At 43.6% G+C, this 13772-nt stretch overlaps 2 protein-coding genes and 1 long non-coding RNA gene across 3 annotated transcripts in view; 2 read left to right on the top strand and 1 right to left on the bottom strand.

Moving 5' to 3' along the window:
- The window catches only part of LOC115324890, a 55122-nt gene extending 51224 nt beyond the window's left edge, over positions 1 to 3898 (bottom strand). Inside the window, exon 1 of the mRNA XM_042286231.1 lies at positions 3884 to 3898. Within this exon, the coding sequence (XP_042142165.1) occupies positions 3884 to 3898 (15 nt within the window). The remainder of the gene's footprint in view (positions 1 to 3883) is intronic.
- A 139-nt stretch (positions 3899 to 4037) lies between these two features.
- Positions 4038 to 10744, top strand: LOC115323759. Its single transcript, XM_042286230.1, has 9 exons — positions 4038 to 4662; positions 4884 to 5139; positions 5198 to 5296; positions 5457 to 5769; positions 5960 to 6332; positions 6423 to 6587; positions 7343 to 7529; positions 9671 to 9913; positions 10569 to 10744. The coding sequence occupies exons 1-9, from the start codon at positions 4474 to 4476 to the stop codon at positions 10742 to 10744; spliced, it is 2001 nt and encodes a 666-aa protein (XP_042142164.1). The 5' UTR covers positions 4038 to 4473.
- Positions 10745 to 11570: 826 nt separating this feature from the next.
- Positions 11571 to 13276, top strand: LOC121833265. Its single transcript, XR_006076594.1, has 3 exons — positions 11571 to 11714; positions 11778 to 11980; positions 12956 to 13276. It is a non-coding gene; the product is annotated as an uncharacterized LOC121833265 (long non-coding RNA).
- Positions 13277 to 13772: the final 496 nt, after the last annotated feature.

Below are 13772 nucleotides of genomic sequence, written 5' to 3'. Positions count from 1 at the left end.
GGCAGAAGAAGAGAGTATTCGCGCTACATATCCACCGGTTTTAGTACCTGTCGTACATTTTGCACATGTCCCACTGTGCATTACAGGTCGCGAATGCATATTTCTTACTAGGCGTCGCCTCATAGATTCTACGAGAAGAAAACACATACTCAATAAGCAACACATTTAGTTGCCACACACTGTTTTGTTCACGTCCATGGCTACTTCCGCACACATTTTAGCAGTAGCCGAGCATGAATTTTGATACGTAACTTTCGCTGATTCGAAGGACATTAAAGGGGAACTGAAGTGGCTTGGTGTTTGAGAAAAACACACACTCAAATTGTCTTCATTTGACCTCCAGGGTCACTGATATTGAGACTATTTTTCAATTTGTTGCCCGTAGGCTGCAGAAAATAATTTTTAAAGTAATGTTCAAGGCCTCTTTTTGCAGAGCGTGACGTCATATACAGAAATTTTCGTAATCTTCTTTTCTCAGGCATCTTCAGCGCCTATCAAAGCTATGTACGCGCTCACTTGTTACTTTCAAAAAAAAAAGGGGGGGGTGGGGAGGCGGGGGGGGGGGGGAATCCGTCACAACTTGTGTCAGAGCGTGAAAATGTATCAGGCAGGCTTAAAACAGCACGCGTTGTCTAAACGAGTGACACGCATATGGCGGCCGAAAGATCTGCGTATGACGTAACGACTGGTCGGAGGGTTTTCGTGTTTTCTCGCATTTAGTTACAGCTTGGGGAAAAACGAACGAAATATTCAGATTCAAGCGATAAAACTTCTCTAGATTTCCTTTCTAAATACTTTTTGAAAGACCTCTTTAGCTTTCCTTTAAAAAATTAATGCAAGTTTACGCGACTGATCCTCAACGGCAAAATATTTTAGAGCTAAATGTAAGCTACATTCGCTGCAAGCCAATATGGATCTGTATATGCTATATAACACATATGGTGCATCCACATCAATAATATTGAACAACCTGGGCCGCAAGCACAGTCCTGGCGTTTAATGTAAATTTTTATTTTATTTGCACGATCAATGACATTACAATACTCTCCTGTCAGATACGTTTTCAACTTTGAAAGATTGGCGAAGCAAGCCATTATATGCGCAAAAAAAGTGGTCAATATTGCGAAAAGAACAGGCGTATTTGCGCAGCGCGAATTCTAACCCGGTATTATGAGAGTAGTTTCGGAGGAGCAGACGACGTTCGAGTGAAAGGGCGCTGAGCGCCGGTCTTAGAGAAGCACTTTAATACGGTTCACAATGCTGTCGCATTTCAACGGCAGTAAACAGAGCAATATCGACGATATATATATATATATATATATATATATATATATATATATATATATATATAATATATATATATATATATATATATATATATATATATATATGTATATATCTTTTTCAAGACTTTAGAAATTAAAGGATTGTTAACGCGTCATCTTTTGTCATTTTCGCTGTGAGGATTATTGGCTTCATTGTGCCGCGTAGCCGTGGAGTAACAGCGGATGGGTATTACAATCCATGCTTGCCGTCAGCGTTGACGTCATCACGACAATATTGTTTCACTTAGCGGTAAGTTTTTGCTCTCGTATTCTTCCCAGTGGATACATTGAACTCTAAGATATCCCCCCACGCTTTTATATTAAAAAGAAACTGGCTGCAGAAACCACTCTTTTTGTTTGTCTATGAATTGCGTTAGCAACTGTCCTCCTAGATAACGACGTCAAGGACATCTAAGACGACCTCTTCAACGACATCTAAGGCAATCTCAAGGACAACCTAGAGTAGGCGCATGTGTTTCTGTGCGAAAAAAGCTGCTTCTAAAGCACTTCTGTCAACGTTATGGCGCATACTAATTTTTATATCAATTTTATCAGTAATTGGCCGAAGAGCAGAATAACTAGAAAAACGCCGCTTTAGTACCTGTAACACCTTTTTGTACGTATCCCCCTCTTCATTACAAATCGCGAATTTATGTTTCTTACTAAACGTCACGTGATAGTTACTACCTGAAGAGAAATTATACTCAATAAGAAACCAATCTAGTTTTCTCACAGTGTTTTGTTCCAGTTCATAACTGCCTCCGCAGACATTTCGACAGTACCCGGGGAATAATGTCGGCATCTAACTTTCGCCAATTCGGCGGCCATTAAAGCGGAATTGATGCGGTTTTGTTTTTCAGAAAAAAAAAAGCAAAAACAAAAAACACTTAGATTGTCTTTATTTAGCCTCCGGGATCCCGAATATCAAGAATATATATATTTTTTTTTCTTTTTTTTTTTTTTCAATTCGTGGCACGGAGGCTGCAGAAGATAATTGTTAATGTACCGTCCAATACCCTTTTTCGCCGAGCATGACGTCAAATACCGAATGTTCGGAATTTCCCCTCTCACGCATCTTCAGCGCCTATCAGTGCTATGTACGCGCGCACTTGCTACTTTCAAGGTCACAAAAAACGCGTCACTACTGGTGTCAGTGCGAGGAAATAAAACTGGCAAGCTTGAGACTGCACACCTTGTCCAAAAGAGGAACACGCGTTTGGAGTCCAAAATACCTGCGTATGACGTAACGACTGGTGGGAGGATTTTCGTGTTTTATCGCGTTTATTTACAACTTTGGGGAAAACGAATGTGATATTCAGATTCACGTGATAAATATTCTTGAGTATCCACCTGTTACTCGTTTTTCTTTTTTAAGAAACACTTTATATTTTCTTTAAAAATATTATGCGAGCTTGCGCGACTGATGCACAGCGACATTAATTATTTTAGAGCTAAATCTAACAATTACCGGCGCTGTAGGTCGACATTGACGCGTATATGCTGCATATGAAATATGCTGCATCGACATCAACATCATTTAACAACCTGGACCGCACGCACAGTTTAATCATTTGATCTAATTTTTTTCACTATTAAAGGGCAACTCCGCTTCTTTTTTTAGTAGTGCAAAACAATACAGTTCTCTTTGTTATCATCTACAAAGCCCACAAAGCAAATATTAAGATGAAATTCCGCCTAGAAGTTTATTAAAATCGCTTTCAAAATTCAACAAGCACGAATCTGCTGGTTTTGGATGAGACGTGCGGACCAGACAACACTGCCCGGCTGCATTTCCGCTTCCTCCAAATTTCTCCTCCCGGCACGTCCGTGACGTCATCAAGCATGTACAGGTTTTTTTCATTTTGTTTTATTTCCCGGGGAGAGCAGCGCTGGCAGCGCCGTGCGGCCGTGCGACGTGAGAAACGTGAACGACGCGCTCGGCCGGCTCCCTACTGATCAGCCGACGCCACCGACGCCTCGTCGCCTCGTTGAGCGCGGTTTGTGTGCGGTGCGATGCCTGTAAAAAAACGGAAAAGCAACGGCTCTCGGTGTTGTGTCACGGACTGCTCGCATTACCAGTTGAGCAGCCCAGGAGTCCTTTTCCACGTGTTTCCTCCCGCCGGCAGCGAGCGTCGGAAACTTTGGACTGACGCCGTAAACGGATCGGGCTCCACGAAGCCTTTATCTCCAACGGCCCGTGTATTGGTCTGTTCGGATCATTTTTTACCGGAGTGTTACGAGAAGAATCTGCGCGTGTTAGCCGACGGTGGTCTCTCGACGAAGCACTCGAGGTTGAAGCTGGACGCCGTGCCGTCCGTCTTCCGTGGCAAGACAAGTCCCAAAACAGCGGACTGCTCATCGGTGAAACGTCGTCGAACCCAAGTACGTATTTTCGGTTGTTACCGCGTGTTTCTATCGAGCCCTTTCACACTCAAACACTATGCGCATCGCCATAATAGTTTGCACACAGGTTTGACCGAAGCTGCAAGACCGAGCTTGCAGATTTGCTTACACTTTAGCTGGGTGCCTACTGCGAGCCCACATACGCTCGCACTCACTTGGTATTGCTTCATTGCCCCCACAGAGTGGAGACCAAAATACAGATGTAGTGTCTGGTTTGCCGGCAGACACTACACTTGAGGATGAATCGTCGCCAGAAGCACCCGCACAGTGCTCTAGACGAGTATGTACTCGTGTTTATATGTTGTTTGTTGTACCTGCCAACACTATCACATGGTGCACCACTCTTACAGAACAGATGCCAAGTGACTGTTGCAATGACAGAGTGCAGCAGAAAGGCTTCTGCACATGGATGGTATTCATGAGTGAGCAACCGAACTAAACTCGGGAATAGTCAGAGGACCTGTGTTTATGCCCACCAATAGCTTCGCGTTGCCGGTCGTTCTGAACAGATCCCCATTGATTGTGCGACTTGTGGTTGCTGCCCACCAATAGCATGTTATTGCTAAGCCTGCTGTGCAGATATTTTGCTTGATTGATTAGTGCTTGTGGTTGTCGAATCTGTGTTGCGGACCCAACCTGAGTTTAGATAAACCCACATGTTCTTGACCTAGAGCTGGGTACTGTCTCTCTTCGACATCGGGTCCAATCGACGGTGTATGTGCACCCCCTAATCGCAGTCATCACAATGCTATCACTTCATGCATCACTCTTGCAGAACAGGAACCAAGCCACTGCCGCTGCACCAGAACACAGCAGCACAGTCCCAGCGTTTGACAGTTTGTTTTCGGATGCTTCGCCCGGTGACAACTCCGAGGAAGCCACGGGAGCTCAAAAGATGCCACTCAGGGAGCCTGTTGACATCCAACGGAATCAAGTAAGTGCAGAATGATCTAGCAAAGTATGTACTCTTGACAAACAAAATGTAAGGGGGCAAGGGAGCTGGTGGTAAGTTTATCATTGTTGAATAACCTGAGACTTGTCTTTTTTCTGTCTTCACTGCAATCTCGGGTAATTCAACAATTACCTACTTTTTGTCTACTTTGCTGCATGTTGGAATGTCTTCAGATGCTATCACTTCATGTATCACTCTTGCAGAACAGGGACCAAGCCACTGCCCCTGCACCAGAACACAGCAGCGCAGCCCCAGCGTGCAACAGTTTGTCGCATGATGCTTCACCCGAGGACGACTCTGAACTGGACAAGAGAGATTGCCAAGCATCACACAGTGAATCTGTTGACCACCTTCCAGATCAAGTTGGTGCACACTCCAGTGTATTTACATGTGTATTTGTGAGCCGACCACCTAGATGCAGCGCATGGAGCCAGACACATGCAAGTGTGCTATCAAAAGGTACCTGCGTAGGAACCATTTTTACTCTGTATCCTAAATATTGTTTTTGATGTGCCAGGTACACAGACATCAAACTTTTGGTCTGCCAGCAGAGGTGTGCAGACCGAAATCCCTTTTGAAACCTCAGTCGAGATTCAGGCGTCAACCACGTTGCCATGTAGGTGGATGTAGTGACTTTATATAGACTTACTGTTATAAAGAAGTAACCATAAATGAGTTTTGGGTGCAATACACTTTTGTTGAAGATTTAGTACGCCGAAATGTTGGTCCAGAATATTAGTTTGTTTCGCTAGTCACAAGCCAAAACTCTCCGGGAGACGAAGCTGATATCCCTGGACATCAAGGAACCTCCCCAGAGGGTGGCGGGCAGTCACGCCCGTGGTGTTCCTCGCCTCCATGTGGCATAATCCCAACTCCTTTGGAATTCAATCTCACAACTGAGCTTCTGGGACCCGAGGCTGACCCTTTGGACACCGGCGACGAGTCCAGCGACTTCAATGAGTCAGAGGAGACGTCTACCGAGCCAGACACAAGCTACAGACCCAACGATTCCGTCAACAGCAGTTATGGGGCAGATTCTTCTGACACCAGTGATGACTCCGTGACCTCGGATGATGGAAGACCTCACGAGTATGTGTTTTCTATCTTCTGAAAAACCATAATTTTATACTATGACTAGGATCTAGCTAGGTATTTTTTGTTATTTTCAAGTGTGACTAAAATAATGAAATAACAAGACAGGAAAAAATATAGAGGGGATAAAAACAACATACTCTGAAATTGGAAGGGTTGTAACTGTACTGCTTGTTTTGTTTCGCAGGGAGTGCAACGTCTCTGCTGAGGCGGCTGACCCTCTGATGGAAAAAAAATATCTGGTCTGTGCTTCGAAGCTCCTAGAGTTGTTTTCGATCTGTAAGGAGTGCCTGGCCCCAACAGAGACGAAACTGAAGCAACGGGGGACCCTGCTTCACGCCGTAACTACATGTGTTAGGGGCCATACGACTGTATGGGAAAATCAGCCAACGATTAACGGCAAGGCGCTGATGAACATCGTCTTGCCGGCCGCTATAACATACTCTGGCGCCAGCCCTACACGTGTTCTGCGCCTTCTGGGGTCAATAGCTGTCGCTGTGATACACAAGACTCAGTTCTTCAAGGTCCAACGCTGTCTGGTCTTCCCAGCTGCAACAAAGGTGATCACACCTGCAGATTACAAAATTGCTTGCTAAAAGGTCATTCTTTGTAGTGAAGATTGACGTTTGTGATTTTTTTTAATTTCAAAGGTCTGGAAAACGGAGCAAACTGTCCTCCTGACATCAATCTGTGGCACTGGCCTTCACTTGGCCGGTGACGGCCGTGCAGACTCACCCGGCTATTCTGCCAAATATGGGACCTATAGCTTGCTAGAAACCAACATCAACAAGATCCTGCACTATGAGGTTGTCCAGGTAAATACTGGTTAAAAAATTTTTTGGAAAAGTACTAGCCAATCGTGTTGCGTACGTGAAATGTTCTGCAATACTCTGCTTTTTCAAGTAGGAAACACAATTTCCTAGCAATTTGCCATACATTTTAAATGCGAAGCATTTCTGAGTGGACTCTTCTCCCTTTGCACAGGGGGCTGGTTGGGTCCATGTTGAAAAAACAGCGCGACTAAGACGAGGACACAACGACGAAGAGAACATAAGACAAAGCGCTGTTTTTTCAACACAAACTCTCACCAACTCGCCCAGTTATCTATCCTGGTTGGGTCGCAGGTCACCACGAGTTCTGTTTGTAATCATGAATGCGCAAGACGCCAGAAGGTGTCGTTCGTGCATTCATGCACAGCACCCTTCACCAGAAGTTTAATGTGTACCATGTGTACACTTCATAGTTGTTCCTAGAATGAAGCGATACTGGTAATGATAAACCTGGCGATCTTCCAGAGCCTTCCATATTCGCGAGCTCCCCTCCGTCAGTGCGCACAGGCGGCTGAGCACCTTCTTGCCTACTTCACGCGTCGCCTACCCCTTCTGGTCATGTGACCTCCCCCCCATACCAATCAGCATTGAGCTTCAAAGCCACGCTACCTTGCACTTCACTTTTCAGGCTTCACAAAATGCTGAGCACCTAGCCAAAGAATGTTTCACAGTATTAGAACTATTCTTTGGTCATTGCATTGCTTGTGTAATGATTTTGTTACCCTATCTTTCTACATCAGTCGAACGAGGTCAAGTCAAGCAACCATATGGAGACTGAGGGCCTCAAACGTTCTTTCGACTACCTCCAGGGTTGGGGGTTCTTCCCGGATGTACTTGTGACAGACCGGCACTTTGGAGTGAGTGCCCTCATGAAGGACAGCTACCCGAACACGAAGCACCGTTTCGATGCTTGGCACATTGCTAAAGGTAACTAACTTTATTTTAGAAAATAATTTCAGCAGTCGCTACCCTGGGGGACCACCTCAGATTAGATGTTTTTCTTCAATAAACAGGATATTTGGGTTTTCCCATATGCATAATATATTTTACCAAGCTATGCTGAAATTGGTTTTCCTGTTATAGTATAATTTCATCTATTTCAGGATCTCCTCGTCACAAATCAGTATAGTGTGACACGCTCAATAGTCAAGTTTTGTAAAGTGCTATTCCAGCATGGTTCTATTCCCGTCTCCAGCTCGACGCTCGCCCTCCCGCAGCGGAGACGGGAAGCGCTCTAGTGAGGGTCCCCCGATTCTCCTGCTCAGTGGGCACGGCGAAACTGCTCGCGATCATGGCTCGCGAAATATCATTTCCGAATGCAAACAACACTCTTCACTGTCCCAACGTAGTGCTGCGGTCGGTATGGGATTGTACCTTACAGGAGAGTTTTAGTACTGCGGATAGAAGCAAACGAGTTGTAAGCCCTATTTTGCACGTGCGCCTCATCGCCATGCGCCATCCAAGACTGCAATTTTGGGCTCCGCACACTCACGGTGTGCAACACGCAAAGCTAACGCAAACACACAGCACTTGCGTTCACTCGTATACATAATACTAAAACTCACTGCTGCTTCACCGGCTTCCAATGCCAACAAAACGTGCTGCAGTGAGCAGACGTGCAAGCAAGTAGGCGTTCCTTCGAACTGGAAAGGCTGAGATTGGCGAAACGGCGAAGCGTAAAAATGAAAGTAACTAAATGTTATAAAAAAATTAATAATTAAAAAATGTTTTGGGCATTTGGTCTGGAAGGATTTCGGTGGCGGCTTACGTTGTGCCGATTGTCAGAAGTCGCGACTTTGATAGAAAAATATACTTTAACCACAATTGATGTAATTTTACATGGATTTCTCACATTAGCTAAAATGTTTTCATTGACTTTGGACTATTTTTATCTTATTACTTGGTAATTAAAAATGCTGCAATTGGCACCAGTGATGATAATTAGCACACTTTTGGTTGTCATATTTGCTCGCGCGTTTGAAATTAGATCAGAAGCATTGCTTGAAAAAATTACATATTAGAATATCTGAATTTTAATATTATTATTAATACCATTCGCGGCAGTGTATGCCCCCAATTAATGCCAAGATCACGAAAATATGCCATTTCACCATATTAGTCTTTCCAGAAAGGTATAATTTTGTTTTCTTTTTAGCACATGAAAAACTCTGACATAGTTATCAAGGTCGACAAACGGTCAAACCCTGGATGTAATATAAAGTCCCAGGCGTCACCCATTGCCTATAGAAAACACACGCACACACTTCAGCTGTCTGACTCGGACTGCGTCTTTGGGTTGTTGCAGTGAGAACAATGTTTATTAATTTATACGGTTTGTGGACATATTGTAAAAATTGGAATTATTCTTTTATTCTTGTGCTGAGAATAATGTTAAACCAATTAATCATCTAAATACCCAACAGCTCATTAAAAGGCCCGCAGTTCATTATTTCCCATGGCATTTATCTGAGCAGGAAAAGGCAGCGAGAACGCATAAATATCAGCAGGGATTTTCTCAACAACTAAAATATCAGCCTGGATTGAAACATTAAAACAAACACAAAATAAAGTTTCGGCGAACAACTTCTTTAACTAGATAATTACTATGTGAGACACATCTTGAGGTATGAAAGAATCCGAAAATAAAACCTATACTGAGAAATGAAATCTAAAGTAGAAATTAGTTTCGGTTTCGCTCCAGAATTAAAACACGCATCCTTGCGTAAATATTATGCTAAACACCGTTCTTGTTTTCAGGGTAAAGAGGTGACCTGCGCCCATAACGCCCTAGCTTCCTCGTATTACCAGAAATAATTTGTGTCGCTCAGTGAAGCCAGCACACTAGACAGGCTCAATTGCAACACGCATCTCCGACCCTCGCTATAACCGCCATTTTGGAAAATGAGTGGCGCTACCTATAATTAGTTAGAGTCGCAAATACACTAACTCGCGTTTACAAACTTGCCATACTCTGACTGTGTCCACTTTACTTGGTCGTCGATGCTCATACTCACATGCCAAAGTGCTATACCTCAGCTTGCCATGCATGTACATTTTCTAATTTCTAGGAATTGGGAGCAAGCTTGCTACTGCAGGAAAGACAAAGCGAAACAGCATCCTGAATAACTGGGTGAAGACTGTTCGTGCCCATGTTTATTGGTGTGCTCAAACCAGTAACGACAACGGTGCAATGGTGCTGGCCAAATGGAAGTCGTTGATGCGACATGTCTTAGACGTGCACCAGCACCCTGACCCGATGTACCCTGCGTGCACCCATGCCTCGATAGAGGACCGCTGGTGGCTTCTTGAAGGTAATGCTAATTGCTGTTTGATATATTTGTAATGTTAGCAAACATTAGTATTAGCAAACAAAAGGAAACTGCAGATGCTGGGAACTAGTTTCAGGAAGTGGTTCAATTGGTCGTGGCTTCTGCATAACCTTGGGTAGATTAAAAAGTGTAATAAACAAAGTGGAGGGTGATGAAACACTGCCTGCTCTTGATTGGATTAGCTGATAATAACATATGCAAAGAAAGAACAGATTCTGTTACTTCTACGCACCTTTTGCACTGCTGAATGAGGTGTATTCGGTGGCAACGTCGTGTGGCTGACTTATGCTGAAAACCAATAATTTTGTAATCTAATATATGTGAAAATATGGATCCTGTGTGACTGTATTTCTTTTGTCCAGAAATTTTTGACTAAATTGTGTGTATCTTCGCGCATTTACTTTACTCTCTGTTGTAATGTCAGAATGCATGAGCTGCCTAGGCCATTTTGCAATACCATAATTATGGTATAGCAGCAATTTTTATTTTTAACCAGCAGACTTATTTTGATGTCATGAAGACACACAGAATAAGAAAGCCAAATTTTGAGTTTGCACAGAGGAACTGTAGACATGACCCAGGAAGTGTTCTATGTGCATTGCCCCAGCGATTAATGTGGCGCTGTTTCTAACTGCAGGATCTGAGCCATACATCGCACTGGAAAAAGTTGTGATGTCGCATCAGCTTTTGAAAGACATCCCAAGGATCTCTGGAGATGGCCAGACGTACCGCTTGGAGTCTTTCCACAGCCTGCTCATCAGGTTTACACCCAAGTCAACTCACTTCACTGTAGAGGGTATGGCGGCACGGTAAGCTGAAATAGTGTGATTTGCTGATGCCACACTGTTTCCCTTTATATTTGTATATTGTGAAGTATGCTAAGAACATATTTATAGTCATGGGCCATATTTGGAATCTGAAACTTTTCGAGAAAAAATCGGCAAACATCTGTACACACGTGAAAACCTTGCAAAGATTTTGGTTTTATTCCACGGTCATTCATACAAAACTAAACACAAAGCTTGACCTGGACCTTACAATCCAAAACTCCAGATCCTCCCAACCTTTCTAAACTTTTGCATGTGTCCTAAACACACAAATCAGCATTTTTAAAGGTAAAAATGAAAAATTGCAAACATATACGACTCCTACGTGCATACAAAACTGTCCTTGAATTGAAGAGACAGCGTAGTTATATTATTGTTACCAGGCACGCAGCCAGGATTTTGTTTTGGGGGAGGCCCTCCCATGAAAAAATGCTGTATGAGGGGGAGAAGGAGAGGAGGCCCCAGCAAAATTTCCAGGGGGGGGGGCAAAATGGCCCCCCCACCCCCCTGGCTATGTGCCTGATTGTTACCTCTTCTGGTGGAGGCTCAGTATAAACATTGGTTTTACAATATTGAACGATTTCCACACAGGAAAATCACTTTGATGCAATGGTCCGGTAGAATAGCAATAAACAAGAAAATATGTTTTAAAAAGCAGAAAAAAATGTTTTTACAAAAGTAAAGTGTGCGAGATTCGGCAACCCTGCCCAATGTGTGTAAAGGCTCAGCAGACAATTACACACCATTCGGAAAAAGTTTGGCCCATCACTAGCAAACTATCGTGCCTGTTCTGTATTGCCTTCACAGGACTTCCATTGCTGTCCTCCACTACAATGAAAATTCAGAACGGAAACAAGCCAAAACAAAAGACAGCAAGGAGCGGTATGCACTCCAATACCCGAAGGCGAGAAAAGGCGAATGGGTTGTAAAACAAATCATGGAGCCTGCGTCATACGGTAAATGGAAACATTTTTATTGATAGAATGGCTGGGGTTTAATCATCACCATTCTTTACGTAGATTATGTCCACAAGCTGCTCAGCTGCTGCCTGGAGTTGGCGGAAGCCGTCCCCACCTACAAGGAGGCCGAGGCCGCCTATGTTCCCTGCTCTCGTAGGCAGCCCCTGTGCAGTGCATCCCAGAGGCCGAACAAAGAAGCTGCAGTCCTAGCCCACAGGACCCGGTTTCACACTCAACAACGCCAGGGCCAATGTTAGGCATGGGTGAGGAAATTGGCAATATTTTAAATTAAGTATTCTTACTACGGATGACAAATTAACTGAGTGTATTCTACTATTGAATAAATAAAGAACTTGTATGCTAGCTAGAATTTGCATAATATGTGTACACAAGTTTGACTGACAGTTTTGCTTTATTTCTGAAATGAATGAATGTTTTATAACCTTTCAAAATCAACTTCTTTATTCTTTCCCGTAAGCAATTATAATTTAACTGTAGAAATAATGGGGCAGATGCCAGCGAGCTGATGAACTTTCATCATTGTAAAACTGAAGACTTGCGGAAAAAACAAAACAAAAAAGAGTCAGCACAGAAACAGTTGAGGTTTGGGCTAGCTCATATGTCATGGTTAAAAATTAAAAGCAGGGGAAAGGCACGAACAAGAATGACCTTGCACTTTTTTTTTAATTTTTAACCATGAATTACCCAATAGCCCAAACTTCAAATGTGTCTGTGCTGTCCCTTTTTTGTTTTGTTTTTCCGAAGTCTCGGCTTTTACAATGTTGACAATTTAACTCTTTTGTTTATACAGCGTGTACACTACCACTTCAATCCCACTTTGGACGGTCCGCAAAAATCGGTTTCTCAACATATCCAGCTCGGATTTACTACACAGGTGCGGTTAAGCAGTGCATGCCGGGAGGAATTTAAAATATCGTCAAATAAACTTGCCTTGTTCAAGAAATAAAATCCGCCTGGGTCACCCGCAAAACGGCTTCATAGATTGCCCGAAACAAGTTATTCTTTTTTCTTATTACTTGAACAGGGCAAGTTTATTTGATGATAATTTAACTCCCTCTGTGCACCTTTGTAGTAAATCCAAGTGCAATACATTGAGAAACCGATTTTTGTGGACCATTCAAAGTGGGATGAGAGCGTTTGTGCACATGCTGCATATAATAGATCAGGTACAGGCATGGACAGTGATCAACAATACTGGAATCCCCTATATGTTGCAGATGGAAATCGCTCCCGGATCTTGCCGACCACACAGCATGGGAGCCTGACACGGCGGTGACGGCCCAGCTTCCCCCAGACCCACCACACGAACTGCTTGTAGGCTGTAAATCTGTATGTTCTGCAAATGGTATGCCCACAGACACTCATTAGTTTGCGAAAACAATCACGTACTGCGGTGCATGTTGGGAACAGACAAGCAATGCAGTGTAATGAACATGTGATGCTGATGAACTTTCCGTAGAAGTTCAGGAGCCCCAGATATGCCCAGAGTTCTTTTTGGTCTTTGGGCGTCTTCGCCTGTAGGATAGCATCCACCTTCTTGGGATTTGGGTGAATTCCTTTTTGGTCTGCAACATGTCCTAGGTAGGTACTCGATAGAGTCCTGCATGAAGCAGCATTTTTCTTTCCCTTGAGTTTTTGCCATATGTGATGTTGATCGTTCTTGAAAGTTACCACAATGTCATCCTGAAAGGCACCTGTGTATGTTAAGTTCCCAATGAGTTCTTCGATGATGCGTTGGAAGATAGCTGATGCTGGGGGTTATTCCAAATGGCACTCTGTTCACCTGATAGAGCCCTTTATGTGTGTTGATCACTGTGAGATCTCTTGATTCTTCTGTTCAGGGGATCTGGAAGTAGGCTTGTCTGCAATCCAGCTTAGTGAACTTCTCTCTCCATGACCAGTCTTCACAAAGAGATCTTCAGTATTGAGTGTAACCTTGTAATTCCCGCATATGCCAGCAAACTTGTCCGTTTGCCTTCATCACTGGAACAATTGGAGTCGCCCACTCACTCCTCATCACAGGAGTGATTATGT

The sequence above is a fragment of the Ixodes scapularis genome, unplaced genomic scaffold (genome assembly GCF_016920785.2).
Source record: "Ixodes scapularis isolate PalLabHiFi unplaced genomic scaffold, ASM1692078v2 PGA_scaffold7__128_contigs__length_106722199, whole genome shotgun sequence".
NCBI classification, from domain to species: Eukaryota; Metazoa; Arthropoda; class Arachnida; order Ixodida; family Ixodidae; genus Ixodes; species Ixodes scapularis.
Note: the sequence above shows the minus strand (reverse complement) of the source record. Positions and strands in the feature narration are given on the sequence as shown.

Coding starts and splice junctions, on each gene's coding strand:
- LOC115323759 (XM_042286230.1), top strand. CDS start 4,474: ATGCTATCACTTCATGCATCACTCTTGCAGAACAGGAACCAAGCCACT. Junction 5,140..5,197: donor TGCAAGTGTGCTATCAAAAG/GTACCTGCGTAG, acceptor TTGATGTGCCAG/GTACACAGACATCAAACTTT. Junction 6,333..6,422: donor TCTTCCCAGCTGCAACAAAG/GTGATCACACCT, acceptor TTAATTTCAAAG/GTCTGGAAAACGGAGCAAAC.